The sequence below is a fragment of the Pholcus phalangioides genome, unplaced genomic scaffold (genome assembly GCF_987345545.1).
Source record: "Pholcus phalangioides strain wild (caught in Gottingen) unplaced genomic scaffold, Ppha-v1.0 ptg000043l_1, whole genome shotgun sequence".
Classification (NCBI taxonomy): Eukaryota; Metazoa; Arthropoda; class Arachnida; order Araneae; family Pholcidae; genus Pholcus; species Pholcus phalangioides.
Window position 1 is genome coordinate 4,812,951 of NW_028301629.1, and position 22,289 is coordinate 4,835,239.

Here is a 22,289-nt window from a genome sequence, read left to right on the forward strand (position 1 = left end):
CGTTGTCATGCTGAAGGACAATTGTATTATACTACGTAGGGGCGTATTTATGGTTTCGCCGCCCGTGGGGCCGCACAAAATTGGCATTTCTTCTGCAATTCCAGCTGAATTTTTTTTTTCACCGCTCATTCCTCGAATTTGCTGCCCTAAGCTACGCGCTGTGGTGGTCGAGTGGTTATAGTGACGGACTCGCGATGCGAGGTTCCGGGTTCGAACCCCACAGTGGTGGTCGGCTGAAGTTGGTTTTCTGTGGTTCCCAACTTCAAGGCGCGAATGCGAGCCGATCTCCCCGTTAAAAAGTCTCGCCACAGAGAGCAACAGGCCTACAACGTTACAAATATTCAATCATTACACTTCACTCACAATTTGAAGTATAGATGGCAGCACTGAAATATCATACACAACACTAGCTACACACTCAGACTGTTAGGTGTACACACTCACTTTGCTCCAGACTCTGCCATGAAGCTGGGCTGGAAGAGATCTCGGCAACGGGATAAGTCCGGTGGCAGAGACCCTGGCGTTCATTCATTCATGCCCTCAACTACAGCCCACTCCCCTGTCCTCCACCCCCTGTCTCTAAGTCACTCTTCTGACCATTCGCATGTTAGCGTGTGCTCTAGGTCACTCTTTTGATCGCTCACCTGCCTGGTGACTCTCTCTGTGTGTCATACTTCTGATCACTGACATGACTTCAAATTCCATTGGTGGATTTTGGTCGCTGACACGATTTCAAATTCTTCAAGTCAATTTTGGTCACTCACATGTTTTTATAAATACTCTTGGTCACACTTTTGGTTATTCATACGCTTGCAAACTCTTCAAGTTACTTTTTGGTTTCTTACCGAATTGATACCTCGCTCCTTAATGTCACTCATTTGATCATTAACATGCTTGCAAACGTTCTATGTCGCTCACATACCTCCAAACACACGAGGTAATTTTTTTGGCACTCACTGGCCTGGTCTTTGTTCTCTGTCGCTCACATGATTGCAAATTAAGTCACTTGTTCATTCACTGACCCGGTCTTCTGCTTTTTAAGTCATTCTTTTTATCACTCGCGTGCATACAAACTCTTTTGATCACTCATCTGCATGCAAACTCTCTCTATGTGACTTTTGGTCACTCACGGACCGGGTCCCTTGCACTCTAGTCAAAGGCGGGTCTATGCTGCCCCACTATAACGAGCGTCGAGTGTAGTTCGGAGAAAAAAATTTTTCTGTATTTAGGCTTTAATTAGAACTAAAATGACACGCCTAAAACAAAATTACATGGTAATTACTTTTTTTCATAATGTGGTAGATAAAGGGTTAAACAATTTATAAACACATACAGGGTGGTCCAGAAGTCCGGGCCTCTTTCGCAAAAAGTATTTAAAAAAAAGCCATTGAAGGGTCAAGACACACAGGGCTTGAAGCATTCAAAAGAAAAAGGTTCTTTTTACTTCCACCCATTTTACTTCTGTTCTTTGTAACACTTATGTTACAAATTCCATCGGAAGAAATGCTGTATAGCCGTGACATCGTCCCCGTCACTGAAGGTGTGCTCGCGCATGTGCAAATATTGTAGTAAGTACAAAAAACTTAAAAACGTTTTCTTTCAAATGCTTCAAGACGTTTGTCTCTATATCTTTATAGATTTTTTTGAACGAGAGGGGAGGGGGCATGACTTCTGGACTACCCTATTTTTAGTTCATTTGTTTCAAACCAAGGTGATATTTGAGCGATAACATGTATACCCTATACCAGTGGTTCTCAACCTTTTCTGACTCGCGGAACCCTTTTTAGTGTATTATTTATATGGCGGTACCCTTTAGGCCTCTTTTTTTGTTTGTTTATGAAATTGATTGATGTAATTTTATTATCATCGAATGGCCGCGGAGCCCCTTGGAAGTGCATACGCTGCCCCAAGGGCTCCGCGGAGCACCGGTTGAGAACCACTGCCCTATACACAAGGGATTCTTAACCTTTCTTCAGCCGCGATCTAAAACCATCCAGCTTCACGACCCATTTAACTTTAATGAAACCAGAGGCGCAGTAAGTGCAATTATAAAAGTGGATTTGTACGACTCATTTAAGAAGCTGCTGTGAATCTAGTTTGGGTCGCGGTCCATAGCTAAAAAATCCCTGCCTGTAAGTAGAATTGTACGACCCATTTCTGAAGTCCCTGCGAATCAAGTTTGGGTTGTGTATTCCATAGCTCAAGAATGGAATCCCTTCCTATCTGTAAGTGGATTGGTACCAACCATCTCTGATGCCCTTGCGAATCAAGTTCGAGTCGTGACCCATAGTTCAAAAAATCTCTGACTGTTAGTAGATTCGAACGACCCATTTCGAAAGCCCTGCGAATCAAGTTTCAATCGTGACCCATAGCTCAAAAATCCCTGACTTAGTGGATTTGAATGACCCATTCCAGAGGCCCCGTACGAATCAAGTTTCGGTCATGACACATAGCTCAAAAATCCCTGACTGTGAGTGGATTTGAACGACCCATTCCAGAAGCCCCTACGAATCAGATTCGAGTCATGACACATAGCTCAAAATTCCCTGACTGTTAGTGGATTAGAACGACCCATTTCGAAAGCTCTGCGAATCAAGTTTCGGTCTTTTCCCATAGCTCAAAAATCCCTGACTTAATGCATTTGAATGACCCATTCCAGAGGCCCCGTACGAATCAAGTTTCGGTCATGACCCATAGCTCAAAAATCCCTGACTGTGAGTGGATTTGAACGACCCATTCCAGAAGCCCCTACGAATCAGATTCGAGTCATGACACATAGCTCAAAATTCCCTGACTGTTAGTGGATTAGAACGACCCATTTCGAAAGCTCTGCGAATCAAGTTTCGGTCTTTTCCCATAGCTCAAAAATCCCTGACTTAGTGGATTTGAATGACCCATTCCAGAGGCCCCGTACGAATCAAGTTTCGGTCATGACACATAGCTCAAAAATCCCTGACTGTGAGTGGATTTGAACGACCCATTCCAGAAGCCCCTACGAATCAGATTCGAGTCATGACACATAGCTCAAAATTCCCTGACTGTTAGTGGATTAGAACGACCCATTTCGAAAGCTCTGCGAATCAAGTTTCGGTCTTTTCCCATAGCTCAAAAATCCCTGACTTAGTGGATTTGAATGACCCATTCCAGAGGCCCCGTACGAATCAAGTTTCGGTCATGACACATAGCTCAAAAATCCCTGACTGTGAGTGGATTTGAACGACCCATTCCAGAAGCCCCTACGAATCAGATTCGAGTCATGACACATAGCTCAAAATTCCCTGACTGTTAGTGGATTAGAACGACCCATTTCGAAAGCTCTGCGAATCAAGTTTCGGTCTTTTCCCATAGCTCAAAAATCCCTGACTTAGTGGATTTGAATGACCCATTCCAGAGGCCCCGTACGAATCAAGTTTCGGTCATGACACATAGCTCAAAAATCCCTGACTGTGAGTGGATTTGAACGACCCATTCCAGAAGCCCCTACGAATCAGATTCGAGTCATGACACATAGCTCAAAATTCCCTGACTGTTAGTGGATTAGAACGACCCATTTCGAAAGCTCTGCGAATCAAGTTTCGGTCTTTTCCCATAGCTCAAAAATCCCTGACTTAGTGGATTTGAATGACCCATTCCAGAGGCCCCGTACGAATCAAGTTTCGGTCATGACCCATAGCTCAAAAATCCCTGACTGTGAGTGGATTTGAACGACCCATTCCAGAAGCCCCTACGAATCAGATTCGAGTCATGACACATAGCTCAAAATTCCCTGACTGTTAGTGGATTAGAACGACCCATTTCGAAAGCTCTGCGAATCAAGTTTCGGTCTTTTCCCATAGCTCAAAAATCCCTGACTTAGTGGATTTGAATGACCCATTCCAGAGGCCCCGTACGAATCAAGTTTCGGTCATGACCCATAGCTCAAAAATCCCTGACTGTTAGTGCATTTGAACGACCCATTCCAGAAGCCCCTACGCATCAGATTCGAGTCATGACACATAGCTCAAAAATCCCTACCTGTAAGTGAATTTCTGCGACTCGACTCGGAAGCCCCTGAGAATCAAGTCTGCGTTGTGGGTGAGAAATCCTGACTATTAGTCGATTTTAACGACCCATCGCGGAATTCTCGGAGACTCATAGGTTGAGAACCCCCTGCTATACACCTTTTCTCTAAAAAAATACGGGTCATTCAAGTCAATAATTCTAATTTAAATAAATTTTGTCACATTATTTTCTAAAATTTACTGCCCTAAAAAATCCTCCTTCCTTTGGATTTTTAGAAATCTGTTGGGAATACGGTAGCAAAAGTGGCTGGTTGTCGTTATCAAGCACCTGCTGAGTCACACGTCCTGTTGTTATCGGGGAAAAGAAAATAACAAGCCCTGATAACAATGAGCAAATAGTCGGTGAGACACACACACACACGCTGACGCATATTTACGGCCGGGAGATATCGAACGGGACACAGGAAGCCGGGAGATTGGATAACTAAAAATAGCCCGATCCGAGCTCTCTTTGCAGTAGCTGCGGCTGCTCTTTCCTACATAGATACGAGCACTCCAGAGCCATTCCTGCCATCGAACGACACTTCACCATTTCAAGATGTCGATGATAAAATAAATTACCATTGTTGACGACAACAAAGGGATCGAAGGAAAGAAAATGGAGAAAAAAAATCCTGCTATTAGATATATTGATCGCCATTTTCCGGAAAGGAATACATTGATAGCTAAGAGGAAAACTATTAGCTTTCGTAATTTTCCAACGCTTTTCGGGTAAACAATGCCTTTTGTATAACAGTGTTTGCTTTACAATTAATTTTCAACAGTACTTTAGCTTCTCCAACGATACCCGTATAAAATTTTTCAGACAATGTTCAAGTAACAAAAGCTACGCAGTTCTAGAGCAAAAAAATTCTAAATGTAACAATAGTTTTTTTTCAAACTTATACTACATAACAATGGCCATTTCTCCAACAATGATCGTGTAACAATAAATTTTACAACAATGCAACAATATGTTGATGATAATGCATCACATAACCTGTCCTGGCCCTTCACGCATGCAGTTGCATGTCGATGATAAAATAAATTACCAAAACCATTGTTGACGAAACAAAGGAATCGAAGAAAGAAAATGAAAGAAAAAATCCATCCATTTTAGATATTGATCGCTATTTTCTGGGAAGGAATATATTGAAAGTTACGGGGGAAAACTATTAGCTTTCTTATTTTCCAACGCTCTCCGGGTAAACAATGCCTATTTGTTTAACAGCGTTTGCATTACAATCAGTGTTCAACAGTACTTAGTAACAATGGCTTCTTCAACGATACTTGTATAAAATTGTCCAACAATGTGCTCAATTAACAAAAGCAATGCAATTCTAGAGCAAAAAATTCTAAATTTAACGATAGTTTTGCAACTATTTCAACAATGGCTATTGGCTGTTCCTCCAACAATGAAGGTGTAACGATAAGTTTTCAAAACTGTTTGCTTAAAGATGGCTTTTGTAACGATGACCGTGTAAAATCTTTATAATAATGCAAGTAATATTTTTTCCTCCGTTGCGTAACAATAACATTTCAGTAATGACTATATATAAAGAGTTTTCCCAACGATGCAATAATTATATTCAAGCATGGCTTATTCAACGATTCTCACGTGAAAACGGTTTCCCAACGATCCTAGCATAACAATAGTTATTTATACAACAATGATCGCTTAACCATAAATTTTCAACAGAGCTCGTTTAGTGTTGGCTTCTCCAACGGTAACCGTGGGAAATTTTTCCAGCAATGCTAGTGTATAACAATACTTCCCCCCACAACACCTGTATAACAATAGCTTTCCAATCCAACAATGCCGATTTATAAAGAGTCCCTCAACAATGTAACAATTATATTCACGTATAGATTACTCAACGATTATCACAGAAACATAGTTTTCCAACGATTCTAGCATAACAATGGCCATTTATATAAAAGGTTGCACAACAATAAATTTTCAATGGAGCTTGTGTAGTGTTGACTTCTCTAACAATAACCGTGGGAAAATTTTTCAATAATGCTAGTGTAACAATACCCTCCTCCAACGCTTGTGTAACAACAGCTTTCCAACAATGTAACCATTATGTTCACGCATATATTTTTCAAGGATTATCACTTGAAGATAGTTTATCAATGATCCTTGCATAGCAAAACATGGCTATTCTTCAAATAATGTTCACAACAATAGGCTGATTACCAGAGCTAGGATTTCTATGACTGCATATCTTTTATGCATTTTGCATGTTTCGTATTTTCACGGATAGAGCTTTTTTCCCATGATTTTCAGTAGTTTTAAAGCATTTTTAAGTCATGTTTTCATATTTTGGAGCGTTATTCTGCACATTTCAACATAACAATGGAAAGGAATCTTCCCCTCCCCCCAGCTTTCTCTCTTCCCTAGCTTCATTTCCCCGCAATTGGCAATTTCACTTAATTTTGAAATCGTTTTTGACAATGATTGGAAATTTTTCGGTGATATTAGCAACTATTGGCAGCTTCGTGTACCTTTGGCATCATTTATTTTTGACAATGATTGGCGATTTCCCGTATTTTTCTCTAAGAAATATGGTCAGCCTATTTATATAAGTATACTTTTAGGTTTTACAGCATGTTTTTAGTTACTTTAGGGCATAAACGCACTTTTTTTATGCATATTCTGTCGATTTTTAGGTTCTAGCTCTAGTGATTACCATGGCACTGGGGTAGAGAAACTAGTGTTCAGCCAGAGGCGCTTCTATGGGTTCGCCGCCTGCAGGCTACATGAATTTTGCCGCCCTTCTATAGTCTCATTTTCTTGACAACTCTCATCTCGAATTCGCCAGTTTGTGCTATAACGCGCTTGGCTTCCCTCCCCCCACTCCTGTGAGGATACCCGTGTCTCTTAGTCACTCTTTTGGTCAATCCCATGTGCTCACACCTTCTCTTAAGTCACTGTTTTAGTCATTCACATGCTTGCACACTATTTTGGTCAATGACGTGCTTGAACACTGTTTCGGTCACTCACATGTTTGCTCACTGTTTTGTTCATTCGCCTACTTGGAGACACTCTAGGTGTTCACATTCTTTTGGTCGCTCACTGACATAGTTGCTTTCTTGCTTTATAAGTCACTGTTTTGATCATTTACATCTTTACATGCGTTCTAGGTCATTCTTTTGGTCATTCACATACTTGCAAAGGCTCTAGGATGAATAATATGGTCCCTCGCTCTGTAGGTGAATATTTTGGTCATTCACATGCTTGCAAACTCACTAGGTCACTCTTTTTCTCACTCGTCAGGTCACTCTTTTGCTCACACTAGGTCACTCTTTTGCTCACTCAACTCGCTAGGCAGCTCTTTTGCTCACTTACGTGCCTTGCAAACTCGTTAGGTCACTCCTTTGCTCACTCGAATGCTTGCAAACTCGATAGATCACTCTTTTGGTCATTCACTCACCTAATCCATTGCTGTCAGGGCAGAGGCAGATTTATGGTTTGATGTTTCAGATTTCGCCGCACTTCTGCCATCCTGCTAGTTTTTTTGGCCACTTATTCATCAAATTTGCCGCCCTGGGCCCGCTAAATCTCCCTGTAAATACGCCTCTGCTCTCCCTCATACTCAAGGTTGTATCAGTTTTTACCAAGGTGGTTTTCTAACCGGGCTGGTCGATTTGAGCACCTCAAATGCTCAAAACTCGAACTTCATCAAATTTTTTACTCGTTAATTACTAAAGATAGTTTAATGAGACTGCCATAATAACCTTAATGCAGTTAATGAATGAAGAAATAAAGTATTGAATTCTTGAATTTAGATTAGTTAACTGTGTTCAAGTAAAGATTTACTGTTAACTTCAACAAAATTGAATTAAGCCATGATAAAAACTTATAAAAAAACCAAAGAATAATCAATGCAAACCAGGTTGGTGAGATCTGGACATTACAGTAAAAACCAGAGTGGTTCTTATAGACATGAGTTTAGGGTTTTGCCTCCTGCGGGCAACACAAATTTTGCCGCCCTCCTACCCATTTTGGTCGAATTTTCTGGACCATTCATTCCTCACCTCTTTGACACACACGCTCGCTTAGCTCCTGTAAATACTCGTCTGTGTTTTGAGTCACTCTTTTGATAACTCACATGGGTGAACATATTTTTGGGCAGTCTTTTGGCGCGGTCCTTCATGCTCAAGGTCACTCTCATTCTCTGAGTCATTCATATGCTTGAACGCCGTTTTGGTCACTCACGTGCTTTCACACTCTCTAGGTCACTTTTTTTTTTTAATTATTTGCATGCTTTATAAAAAAATTTAAGTCACTCTTTTGATCGTTGATCGACCTGGTCCCTCGCTATCTAGGACACTACTTTGGTCACTCACATGCGTGCACACACACGCTCTGTGTCTTTTTCTTTCTTTTTTTTTTTGTCATTCACATGCTTGAAAAACTCTTTAGGTCTATCGACTTGGTCTCTCGCTCTCTGGGGCACTATTTTAGTCATTTACATGCTTGCCGACCGTTTTGGTCACTAACATGCTTGCAAACTCTTTAGGTCACACTTTTGGTTGTTCACCGACCTTGTCCCTTACTCTTTAGGTCACACTTTTGGTTGTTCACCGACCTTGTCCCTTACTCTCTAGGTCACACTTTTGGTTGTTCACCGACCTTGTCCCTTACTCTCTAGGTCACACTTTTGGTTGTTCACCGACCTTGTCCCTTACTCTCTAGGTCACACTTTTGGTTGTTCACCGACCTTGTCCCTTACTCTCTAGGTCACACTTTTGGTTGTTCACCGACCTTGTCCCTTGCTCTCTAGGTCACACTTTTGGTTGTTCACCGACCTTGTCCCTTACTCTCTAGGTCACTCTTTTGTGCACTCCCGTGCTCGCAAACTCTCCAGCTTGCGCCCAGGCTTTCAAACTATCCAGGTCACTCACTCACTAACCTAGTCCCTACCTCGCATAGGTAAATTAATTGTTTTACTGCCTGTGGGCTATGCAAATTATACCTCCTCTATTTCATTCTACTGATTCTCTTGACCACTCATTCCTCAAATTTTCCTCCCCTTTGAACTTGCTACCAAGGGCTTACGTCCCCCCCCCCCCCCGAAAAAACTCCCCTGGATTTTTACCATATTGTTCCGAAATTTCGTTCCCTAAACCAGCGTTTCTCAATCGCCTTGGGCCCCCGAGTTCATTTTTCTATCGATCGTGTGTATGGAGCGGGCCTTCACAATCACAAAAAATCAACCGAACCGTAAGCTCCCAAAGGGTGAGAATCACTGTTTCAAACTATTTGAATCAAATTAATCCGATTATTTTTTTAAATAAAAATCGTGATTTTTTTTTTTCGTACCCTGCTTTCGAAAAACAAAAGCTCACTAATATACGAATCCTCCAACTGTGGATACGAAGAAACCAAAAACAGGGGGGGGGTGTCATTCAAGTATTACGTCAGCATCTGAGGGGGGGGGGGTGTTCGGGTTCGCAGACTTTTGATGACGAGGGGGTCCGGGTTTGTGACTGATTCTCACGTCATCAACAACCGTTTATAAAAATATGGAATATCCTTGATAGCACCTTTGCTGGGTGTGCCACAAACGAGAAAAACTTTTCCCTAGTTTGTGGGCACCTGAACTAGCATTCTTCCTGTAGATTATTGTTCCATTGAGTCACTTTATTGATCTCTAAATGTTCCGCGGATCCATTAAAATGATCTGGAAAGGTGTCCGGGCCACTTAGTGCTCTAGAAATGCGTTATTCAAACGGGCCGATTGAGTAATCTGGGAATGTGCCGTGGGTGACTTGAGTGTTGTAGAACTGCACTTCTGAGTCGCATAAGTGCTCCACGTGAGGGATCTCTAAATGTGCCGCGGATCGCCTAAGTATTCTAGAACTGTACCGCGGTGACCACTCAAGTGATCTGTGAATGTGCCGCAGGCCTGCTTGAGTGATCTGTAAATGGGCCACAGTCTTACTTGAGCAATCTGAAAATGTGCCACGAGCCTCTTAAATGGTCTGGAATTGTGCCACTGGTCACTTAAGCGATCTGTAAATGTGCCGCTCGGTTCATTTTTACAAAATTAGGTTTGAGGTGGCAGGCCACATCAGATGACCCCCGACAGCTACATTTGGCCCGAGGGCCACGGGTTTAGTATATACGGCTTAGAGCAGGGGTTCTCAATCTTTTTGGATTCGCGGAGCCCCTTTTCAGTATATAACTTCTATGTCGGAGCCCTGTTTCACTCGAGGAGCCCTTTTTGCATATAATTTTTATGGTGGAACCCTGTAGGCCTCTTATTTTATTTATTTATTTTTTTTTTTTTTTTTTTTTGTCTATCGAAGTTACTGATTTGTTTCATTTTCCTCGAGTCGTCGCGGAGCCCCTGGGAAGTGTACACGGAGCATCGTTTGAGAACCGCTGGCTTAGAACATAGTTTCCCAACCTTTATTGTCCCACCGCCCCTTTCAGAAATCTTTTTCTCCCATCGCCCCCCCCCCCCCAACGCAATCTAACCCATAGGATCCTATGCTACACCCGCAGCTTCTACCGCAACCCTAGAACTTTCCATCGCCCCCAAGGGGGGCATTAACGGTCACGCTACGAATCACTGGCTTAGAGTGTGGGTCGCGATGAATTTCTTAATGAGAAATTTCGAGTTCTTAGCCTTCGAATAGTTTCGAAATATTAACAGAAATTGATTATAACAACATATAAAGGAATTTTCTTCCGAAATTTAAATTTTTTTTTTCAAAGCATTTTTTACATTAAAAAAAAATTACTGTTAGTACTTAGCAGTGGATAAGAGGTGCTCGTGGCTCCCCCTCCCCCAACTTATGTCTCGAATCCCAATATGCGTTCGGAGGCGAGGAAGGGGGGGGGGCCGAGCTGACGAAATTTTTCTGACAAGTTGGGGGGTCAGAGTTCCGCTTACTCCTGCTGACAGGGAAAAGGGGGGGCCAAAAATGGCTAAAAATCTGCTGACGTAATACTTGAACGGGCCCCCAATCCCACAAACTATAATAGTTTTCCTTCTATAAAAAAGAACTAAAACGCTACGCAGAACAAAGAGTTAATGGATCGGAATCGATTCAGGGAACAACAGCCTTTAAGACGGTAAGAAACAAATCAATCATCTCCGGATTAGACTCGGTTCGACGATTCACAAAAAGAAAGAAGTCTAAGAAATTTTAAGAAATGAAAACATTTCTTACGTTTTCTCTCTCTCTCCCTCTAATATCCGGAGGCTAGAGCAAACATGGAGATAATAAGGAGAGGAAAAACGTATTAAATGGAGCCCCCGCAGCCCCCTTTTTCTTTCTGTCCGTAAATTCCGTCTCGCTCCAAAGCAGCAGAAAAAAACATTTAAGAAAAACGTAGAAAATTACTCCCGGCATTTTATGGTCGTCGAATTCAAAAAAGTCTGTTTCTTTTCTTCCGGTGCGTGGAGAGACGTAAGTCTCTTCGATTCAGGTCGCTTCTCGAAGTATTCAAATTGAAATGAAAAGGAGGATTACATACAACATTTCTGTGATACAACATGTGAATATATGAGGCCGAAATAAATGATTGAAAGGATCACATTTTCCCAGATGAAAACCTGAGTAGCGGCTTAAGATCCTCTCCATGTCTCTTAAGAGTCGAGTGAATCTCTCGAGTGGGAGAGAGAGAGAGAGAGGCCCAATATTCTCCGAAACGATATCGATCGGTTCTCGAGAGCTGGGAAATATCCAATGCTATCTTTTTGAAGACGATTGGAAAATATTTTTTTGAAATGATTCATAAAATATCTCTAAACTCTTTTGTTAGTTATGAAGTAGGATCCGGGTAATCCGAACTAATTGGGAATCGGATCTCTACGGGTTACCGTGATTCAACAACATTTACCAAACGCTTTGGATGAGAGTTGAGGCCTCAATAACGTCTTAACGTGTGCCGTTCTGATGAATTCGTGGGGGGGCCCGGGCAGGTGTGTTTCTCGCATTGGCAAACGGGACACGTGCCTAGGGCCAACAAATTTTCAGGGACTCGAAATTGACTGCGTTTTGTATTTTAGGCACAGCTCCCGCTCCCCTTTTATGTGTACGTCTCTGCCTGAAAGCCCACTATAAAGTCAAACTTGGTTATTCCGACATCAAAGATTCTTAATTAATTATTCGACATTAATTCTTTTTAAGGTATCCGACTACGTTGAAAACGTCATTTTGGAAGAAAATATGGATTTTCATTTTTTTTTTTTTTTTTTTTTTTTTTTTTTTATGAAAGCCCTATTTGTTGTGATTCCAAAACGGGCCTTGTTTTGTTTATATGATGCTTAGAATCAAAGTTACGTTCACTTTAGTGTTGCGTTTTTACATACAAGTAAAACGCGAATAAAGACTTTAAACGTGTTTTACGAAGAATGTTATTTTTGACATTTTACTTGACTTTACTTGGGCATGATTTGTAAAAATTGGTGCAGTGCATCCTTACGAAATTTTAATGTGATATTTTGCTATATATTGTTGAGGTTATGAACCAAAATCGAAGGTCTGTCACATATATTTTTCGAATTACAGTGTTTTATAGACAAAATGTAGGATGAAATTTCAAAAAGTTCACACGTACTTAAACATATTTTGGTGTAACTTATGAACATATCATGGAATCCTTTAAATTTTAGTTCATAACCTGCAACATTACTAGCTAAATGCACTGTAAAAATCACAAAGCATTTCATTAATAAAGTGTTTTGCAATCGTGTTTCGAATATCACATGAATTTCGCCTAAAATTTGACATAAAAACGACTTTTTCGTAGAAAATATAATAGACAGACCAAAATTTGTCACTGTTTTCATCATTTCAAGACACTTTCCATCAAAAAATGTATTTAAAGTTCACTCCAGAACCATTTTAAAGAAAAGTGACAAGAAAGGTATTCGGATACCTTAAATTTTGTCGTTACAAGCGAGGTTAACGTTTTTAAGACCTTTTTTTTTTGGCGAAAAATGTAATGAGATGCAATCAAATAAACTGTGTACGAAGCTATTTCATAACACTTAGGCTGACCATGTTTGATCTCAAAATTTAGGGATATTGCATTGAGAAATCTGGTTAAAAATCCCCGATTTCTTTTCTTTAAATACTACTTAACTTTTTGAATCCCCTTGTATTGCAAGAAAATCTCATTGCGCAGAATGTTTCAAAACATTTGGAGTTGCCAGAAAATAACAGTAAACTCTCCCGGAGAGTGAAAATAAATTTTTAAAAAAATTCCTTAGAAAGGTAAATGGATTTTGGACCTTTTTTGGTCATTTTAACTACATCACCTCAGTGTCGGCGCTTGGCATTAGGTGCCTCCACCCAGGGCAGAATGATTACAAGAGAAGCATTTTGTATGACAGGCTTATTATGACGTGTACACGTTCTTAGTCTCTAAGCGTCCATACTTTGTATAACTTATTCACCGTTAAAAAAAATGGCGCCTTTCTCAGTTCCTACTATCCTTAACCAACAAACTGGTAAAAATGAAATTTTATCAGCAAAATTATACCTTCTAGAAAATATTGAAAAAAAAAAAAATTACGTATATGGTACATTATTATACACATATGAACTCGAACCCGTTCTCCCACCTCTTCATTTGATCATTTTTGTCGCACCACGGTCATTTTCTGCACGCGAGGGCGAATTAGACTGGGACCTACAATTTATTGCCGATTCCGAACGGCAGGCCTATTTTTTTTTTTATACTCATCGAGAGGTTGGTTTTTCCCACCTCTGTCATAATAATTCCTCTAATGAATTTGATAACTGGTTTTTGATAATTAAATGAAGAAAGAAAAAATTTGTGTTATCACACACCTAATATTTTATAAGCAATAATATATGTTAAATTTTCAAGTTTGATTCGAAATTTTAACAGTTGTTGTTATTTTGTGTGTAGTAAAATAGCATTAGAGTAAGGCCGAGATTACACTATAAAAGTTTGATAAAATCCCTTTTATAAAACTTCAAAAATCCGGCCAATAAAGCTCATAGGTTACATTCGAGGAAATGAAACCCATTAATCTTACGGGTTGAATTTTCTTAATTTTATAAAAGAACTTTTTATAACCGGGAGGGCATGGGTTCGAGTCCCGGTGGAGACAAGATGACTTTTCTTTCCGAGTTCACCTCAGCATAATATCCAGAAAATAAAATGTTTCCTTGATATCTTGGGCTGGGGAAAAACTCACCTATTTCTCTACGGCCGTTGATGTTTCTTGATTGCGTTTGCTAAAAAGCTCTGAGGACCATGCATTGAAGCGTTATGATCACAAATATACATTGACAGTATTCATAGGCGCCGGAATCTTGGTGCTGTGGCTATTTGAGCCTCCCCCAATGAATTCCGTGAGAAGTCGAAATCCCCCCACCTCCCAGTGACAGCGGTGTGCAGTCACACTGAGCCCCACGGTTTGGGGGGAGGGGGACCAGCACTTACGTTAATGGAAGTGAAAATATATACATACTGTGTATAAAAAAATGTATACATGTTTTTTTTTTCCTGTTAACAGGTTTCCACTGATTTGATTTTAAAATTTTCACCAATAATGGAATTTATTTCTTTCATTAATTTTGATATTTCTCTTTCTCTCATTAATACTGGGCATTTTTATCTCTCAATTCTGAGATTTCTTTCTCTCATCACTTCTGGGTTTTCATCATTTCTGGGATTTTTTTCCTCCCAATTCTTAATTTTCATCAATTCCGGGTATTTCTCTCTCATTAATTCTCAATTTTCATCAATTCTAGGTTTTTTCTCTCATTAATTCTCAATTTTCATCAATTCTAGGTTTTTCCTCTCATTAATTTTTCAATTTTCATCAATTCTAGGTTTTTTCTCTCTCTCTCATTGATTCTCAATTTCCATCAATTCTAGGTTTTTCTCTCTCATTAATTCTCAATTTTCATTAATTCTCGAATTTTTTTCCTCTCAATTTTTAATTTTCATCAATTCTGGATTTTCCTCTTATTAATTCTGAATTTTCATCGCTCAATTTTTCATTAATAATAAATTTTCATCAGCGAGTAGATATTTCTCAGCATTCTTGTGTATTCTGTGATAATGCATGAATCTCTGGATGCCCGATTCCCCCACAATTTATATTAAATCTTGTCTAAGGAGAGCACCAAGATTATTTTCGAACCAGGCCCCGCGTCTTATAAGGCTGGCCCTGCCCACCCCCATAATAATTTAAGAACATACATTGCAAAGCACCATTTACCCCCCCCCCCCCCTTGCGTACGAGTTTTAGTCCCGTACATACGGGACGATTGAAAACTTTCAGTCCCTCACTTAAATGTTTCATTCATGTCGGGGTCCTCCGACAATATTTACTTGTGAGAGAGTTATAACATTTGAGTCTGTATTAATAAATGAGATTATTACAAAATCTCTTACCTTCTATGTGTCTTCCGATGAGACCTTCCTTCTTCCGACTTATTCGGCAATAGGTATCCAACGTAAATGGAGCCCAATTTCAATGGAAACACATTTCTATTATTGATTATGTAAATCTCCTTCCCAATAGAAGTGGATGTGCAGAACCTTTAACTATAGCAATAGTATTCCGTCATCAACAGGGTCTTGGAAATTTCCCGCAAACGAGAGAAGTCGTCGTGAAATCCTACGTAGGCCGTTTCATCTCGGGCATCCATCACCATCATCATCACTGGATTTCGTTGATTTTGGGCAAAACGGTCACGTTCCTGGCATCATAGTATGTTTCGGTTTTTCCATTCGTACGAAATTCCCCTAGTGGACGGTGACGCAATACACGCTGTGCTTTTTTCCGATGGGTTTTTTTGCTTCCGGTTAATAACCTGTGACATCTTGTGTTCTTTTTGCTTTGTGTTCCAGTTTAGTCACACGTAAAAGAGTGTGTGCGTGTGACGGTTTTTCGGCCGCCGACGCGAAATCGATTTCACGCTGGAAAGTCAGCAGCGGGAAATGTTCGGAAATGGCATTGCAACGTACCGAGTGAGAGAGAGAGAGAGATCCGTTCTGAGGTGTTTTGCAGCAGCTGAGTCGTCACGACTATTAGTCACCAGGTGGCGCTAATACTTTTGCCCTCCCTCCCCCTCGTGTCTCTATCTGTATTTTTAGGCAGCCATTTTTTTTTTTTTTTTTTTTGCCTTGATTATCTCTAATATTGATTATGTAAAGAGCGAGATATAAAAAAAAAAATTCATTAGATGATATTTGTATTGTTTACCCCATTTTGTTTTTTCCCAATGTTACTTGCGTAAATTGGGTTCTTCAGAAACAATGTTATTCTGTATTCTCACATAGGGGGAGCAAGGCCGTAGTCAGAAATTTCGTTCGGAGGGGGGACCGAAGTGGTAGAACAATAGATTTGACCATCTTTTTCCGGTCATTTTCTCACATTTCGGGGGGTGCCCGAAAGTCACCGAAGAAGAAATTGGGGTGGATCTGAAGTTTTTGCAGGAGAGAAGTATAAAATTGAGATTTTTTTTTAAAAATATGAATTTTGTGGTTGAAAGCAAAAGAAGAGCTAAAAACTAGTGAAAATTTGAGCATTCCAAGGTGAACTAGGAAAATTTCAAGTTTTATACTGTTCCAAGGTACACGATGCAAGGTACACTTGTGGAAAATATAAACTTTTTCTTCACGAAGCTTAGTATTATTGAGCATTTATAAGGTGATTGTATAGATCAGTGATTCCTTACGTGGGCGTTAACGCCCCCTGGGGGGGCGATAGAATGTTCCAGAGGGGTGGTGGAAGCCACGGGTATAACATAGGATCCTATGGGTTAGATTACGTTGGAGGCGATGGGAGAAAAAAAAATTCTGAAGAAGGGGCGATGGGACAAAAAAAGGTTGGGAAACTATGGTAAACATTATAATTATGCTCTCTCTTAGAGCTCAGAATTTCAAAGGCAAAATGACATAAATTTTTAAAACTTTATTTTTGTTGCAAAAATGCCTTTTTTTTTAATTTTTCGTGCCATAAATGCTTATTTCGACATCTTTTTATGCTTATCCATGAATTTTAGAGGCCGATTCTGCATAACTTGGATGCTTTAGGCGCTAAAAAATTTAAAACAGTTGCTCATTTTAAAAAAAAAAATGCAATTCTCTTAGCATGAATTCCTATCAGAAAGCCTCACCCATCACAGCCCCCATTTATATGAAACTAGGCGGGAGTAGCTGAGAGAAACACTGGTTAGTTGGTTCTGATGTAACTGTTTTCAGGCATAAGAAGTGACAAAGATTTTTCATTTTTGTCATACAGTTTTCAAATAGCGGTCAACGTACCATCCAACAGACATAAATTAAAACGAACACAATTACAATTATTGTTCTTTAATTTTTGTTCGCATTATTTCGCATTTTAGCTAATTGCGTATTTAGCATTTGATTAAATCTCCTCCGACATATGCTTGAAGGGACACAAACACGATTTTTAAGCATAATTAACTTGGTTCGAATAATATAATACTGTAGAACCTCGATTATCCGAACACATCGGAACCGAAGGGTGTTCGGGAAATCGACTTCGAAACTGATTCGATGAAGCAAAGGAATAAATTAAATTTAAGATGAATTCGTCAGATGAAAAAAAAAAAAGATGACAGCTAAATCTGCTCCTATTCACACGCTTGTTTGCATGTCAATCGTTTATAATTACATACACCGTACCCGGATCTGCCACGTACTTACATATCTATAGCTCACAGGTACGGTACGTATAATTGTTGGGAAGTGAATTATTGCACAATGGAGCAAAGCTATCGAGTTGGGTGAAAAGATGATTCAAGTTCCAAGGAAATACCAACTATTGAGCACCATTGACTATAGAAAACTGAAAACGAGTTAGGTTGAAAAGGTGTTCGGTTGACCGAGTTGTTCGGAAAATTGATGTTTGGATAAACGAGGTTCTACTGAACAGTTATTATAAACTAACTAGCTATAATACCCGGCGCTGCCCGGGTTTTCTTATATCTCCCTCTTTCTTTGAGGGACATGCAAACCGTGTCTAAGTTCACCAATATGGAGACTTCCTGCGCGACTCATGAAATGAACAAATCTAGGTTTAAAGAAACGTAGAAATTAATATATTTTTTTCCTTTTTTAAAGGGTGCTAGGTATTTCGATTCCCTCCCCCTGAACTTCAAGTTATCTATTTCTGCCTGTTTCAGCTTCCAAAAATGCTTAATTAAAGCTGTGGAATTTCTTCGATGTACTTTTTACGGGCCCATAATTAATTTTAAAAAACATCCTAAACTACATGAATTTATGCAGTTGAATAACGGAGCCATTAATTTTCATGCCCAAGAAGATGTAAATAAAAAGTTGAAATCAATGTTATTGCATGAATATCCAACTCAAAAGTAGGTCCGGCTAATTACTTCGTATTTAATCTCCTGGGCTTCGTATATCTCTAAGCGAACTCAATATCTCAAAAATCGGGAATTCAATACAATTTTTTAAATTATTGATATGGCAGAAAACCCCACCAAACTTCCGCATTTCTACAGTAAAATCGGCAATTTTAACACTGATTTCTATGGGGGGTCACCCTTTACCTGACCTTCAAAGCGATGCTGGTGATGATTATGATGTCTATTCAAAAAGCCTCATTACTGGGAGGATTGAAAAAGTGGCAAACCATTATAAAGGCATAAACTATTATAGAAATATAAATTGTATAATTATGTTAATTAATAATATAATTAATTAATAAATTATATAATTATATTATTAAATTATATAATTATATTATTAAATTATATAATTATATTAATAAATTATATAATTAATAATTAATAAATTTTATAATTATATTAATTATACAACCATATAGTAAGAGGATTAGTGAAGTGACAAACCATTGTAAAGGCATATACACGTCTGAAACGCATTGATAGGGAACCACGGTAACCAAAGTAAACGTTCGGAAAGTGATTGTTGAGGCCCAAAAACCATTGCTGCCCGACAGTTTTTGCCCATTTGGGGCATTTGCCACGCTCCGATGAAATTTTAAAGTAGCCTACCGTTTAAGTCGCGTCCCATTTGGTATATATGCAAAATTTGGCGACGGTCGATCTAAAATTGTAGATTTGTATAGAGAACACACATATTCACACAGAAAATAAATTTTATATATGTAAATTAATAGATGGCGAACAAAATAGACGGTGGAATTGCAGCCAATTTTCGGACCTTTAATATCTTTAGCTTTTAGTTATTTGTCCATGCCTTTTTTTAGTCCTTATTTTATGCCTTTTTTGCCGGCCTATTTTACAATTTTTAGTGACTACGGCTTCTGTTTTCTTTTTTTTTTTTACTGAAATTTGCCAATTGCAAAATTTCGGTCAAGGGGGTCACACACAAAGAGGTGAAAACACATTCAGTTGTTAAGATTACGTAATTTCTAATCTCCTGCACTACACAAAAACGTCAGCTGTAATGCTATTGGTAAACTATTTCAAGTGTTTCAAGGTTTACTATGGTCAGGGTGTAACAGTTTCCCCTACCATAAAATTGTTTGTTTTACAAAATACGAGCTCGCTATTGTTCAATTAATTAATTTTAATTGCTCTTTTTTTTCCACCAGGGTGTCGCCCTTCCAAGTGAGTTCCTAATCTCCGAGAGCAAGAAACTATTAAGCGTCGAATCCAAAGCCGATGATGATGTTGATGTGAGTGATTTTTAGTGTGACAGTGTATAGTGTGGATTTAACAAATGAGACCCAACTGGGCACGGCCCGTAGCAAAGCCTCCTAGAAGTACCTAGTAGTATCTATAGGAGGCTTTTCCCGTAGGCCTCAAGTTTGGAGGCGGGGCTTTTTCCTCTTAAGTTCAGGCCTTAAGCAAATATGAAATTTTGGAGCCCCTTATATTCCCCTCTTCTTTGAGGAAGAGGGGAAACGCAGGGGAAGGGAACATATGGGCTGTGCCTGAAACACAAAAGCAGACAATTTTCGGGCCTTGGGCACAGGGTCGTCTTAAGAGCATGGTAGGCCCTCGGGCCAAGTGTTTTTTCTTTGTTTTTTTTTTGACGCCCCACCAGACAAAATCTCGAAAATTTCAACCAGCTCTAATTTTTTGAGCCCTTCCCCCTTCCGGGCTGTGCACGGCCTGGGGTCCTTGTGAAAATGAGATAGGGTTAAAATTTTGGAAAATAACTAAATAGAAAGATATTGGCCTAAAAAAAAACAACTTGCCCGAGGGCTCATAATGCTTTTGAGACGGCTCTGCGCCAAGGACAATATTGTCTTTTGAACGAAGCTCCAAGGCAGTGTCGTCTTAACGCATGGGGCCCATCCGGGCACGGCCTTTGGGTCTCACGTACAGACGGAGCCCCGTGAAAATGAGTTCTGGTTAAAATTTCGGAATTAAAAATATCTGGCCACATGTGTGTGGGGGCCTTAGAAAAATCACTTTGCCTGGCACCCAGGAGGCTCTTAGAAGACCCTGACTCTAGGCACGTGCCCGGTTTGTTTGCCCATGCGAGGAAACAGCGCTGTGCAGAGGGAAGCCTCATAATTATGAGATCTCGTAAAGATTTTCGAGGTTAAGCATACAAATTTTGCCAGCGATCATTTTTAGCCAGGTAGTGGGGCTCCAGAAAAATCAATTACCTCTGGGGCCCCCATGGGCCATGATGCTCCTAAAAGTGCGTCTCCCCGACGCACAGTTGTCCAAATCGGGAAATTGGCTGGAAAAAAATAAAAAATGAAGTTCTTGCTTCGGAGAGAAAAACCATATGGGTGTATAGATAAATGTCTGGTGATCGCGCATCTTGGGGTGATATTTGTTTACATCGGGGGATCATCGTGCCCCCCCCCCCAGCAATAATGACCGTGCCCGCCCTCCCCGCAGAAATCCGCCTGTGCCACTGTGCGACGGTGTGCACAATATTGTGGCGATGTATTGTGATAATTTATTTTCGCACATTCTATGTGTTGTCGGTCAATCCTTTATTGGTGTTTTTGTGTATTTGAGGCTTGAATTATGTTCGTAAAATTAGTGAAAAAATCGAAACGTTTGATAACAAACTGGGACATTTTCTTTTTGTAGGTTTGTGGGGAGGCAGATTCCCAGAAGTTGATGCCGCCACCTGGTGATGCGATCTGGAAGTACAACATCGCTGCACTGCCTCAGGCGTTAGAGAGGACTATCAAAATTTCTAAAGGCGGCGATTCATTAGGTTATTACTTGCTAATTGTTTACAGATCTATATTGGGAAATATTATGAAGAGTAATCCTTCACCAAATAATAGTTGTTGTTTATAAAAGATATTTATTCTTGGTAAAATTATTCTGTAAAAGAAAGCATTTTAATAGAGACCACCCCCTTAGTGGTCCGCAGCCAAGGCCAGTAGAATGTCCATAAAAAATAGTGGCATGGAACTGGCGAAACAAGCTTAATTCAGCTCAGCAAAGCATTTTTTGCATCAGTGGAATTTAATATTAATGTGACTTGGTGGTTCTCCCTTCAGGTACAAAAAAGTATCCAAAGTCTGTTTCTTCCGAATTCGGTTTTACTTAACCAGAAATGGGTACAGTAGAACCCTCTCAAAACCGGAATCCTCGGGACATGGTTAATTCCGGATCAGCTTTCGCTCCTTTCATATTTAAAGCAGTGATATATCTTCTCGAGCGCTTAGATTCATATTTTGAAAAAGAAATTATAAAGCAATACATGCATATGTGTGAAGGAAAAGATAATTTGATTTTGAACCACACATACATAATTTCTATTGGACATGAGGCTTTACTAGTTTTTCTTTTTTTTTTTTTTTCTTTTTTTTTGGTAGAAAACTGGTAAACCTCATGCAGGCGGGGTCGCGCTCAGGGCCCTGCACTTTGTGACGTCCCGCTCTCACAACAAATTATTGGAGGCTTTCTCCACAATTCTTAAATTAATTCGGAATTTTCACCTCAATCTGGAATTACTTGTTTTATTAATTCTGAATTTTGATAAATTCTGAAATTAAAGAGCCTGTTACTTTTATTGAATTCTGAATTTTAATCAATTTTTGAATTATTTCTCATAAACTTTTGAATTATTTCCCATCAATTTTTGAATGTTTTTTCAATCAGTTTTTGAGTTATTTCTTTCATTAACATTAAACTTTCACCACTTCTGGAATTGGTTCTTCCATTGGTTCTGAATTTCCATCAATTTTGAAATTATTTCTTTCATTATTCCCGAAATTTCAATGATGCAGGAATTATATTTTTCTATTATTTTCAAAATTCATCAATTCCAAAATTTTC

The 22,289-nt window shown here is 39.5% G+C and overlaps 1 protein-coding gene and 1 long non-coding RNA gene across 8 annotated transcripts in view; one reads left to right on the forward strand and one right to left on the reverse strand.

Annotated features, from left to right (window-relative positions):
* The window catches only part of LOC149063818 (uncharacterized), a 51,078-nt gene extending 35,004 nt beyond the window's left edge, over positions 1–16,074 (reverse strand). Inside the window, exon 1 of one of the 2 annotated variants that reach the window (XR_016196093.1) lies at positions 15,442–16,042. This is a non-coding gene — a long non-coding RNA (uncharacterized LOC149063818). Of the gene's footprint in view, positions 1–15,441 lie in introns of both variants that reach the window. The other variant, XR_016196094.1, reaches the window with a different exon arrangement.
* Positions 1–22,289, forward strand: part of LOC149063817 (multiple PDZ domain protein-like) — a 689,010-nt gene that overhangs the window by 534,266 nt on the left and 132,455 nt on the right. For all 6 annotated transcript variants that reach the window (XR_016196092.1, XM_089255618.1, XM_089255619.1 and 3 more), the window contains exons 18-19: positions 19,622–19,705; positions 21,087–21,216. Coding sequence is in view for 5 of the 6 variants with exons in the window: in XM_089255618.1 (XP_089111744.1) it covers positions 19,622–19,705; positions 21,087–21,216 (214 nt within the window). In the remaining variant the exon portion in view is untranslated. The remainder of the gene's footprint in view (positions 1–19,621; positions 19,706–21,086; positions 21,217–22,289) is intronic.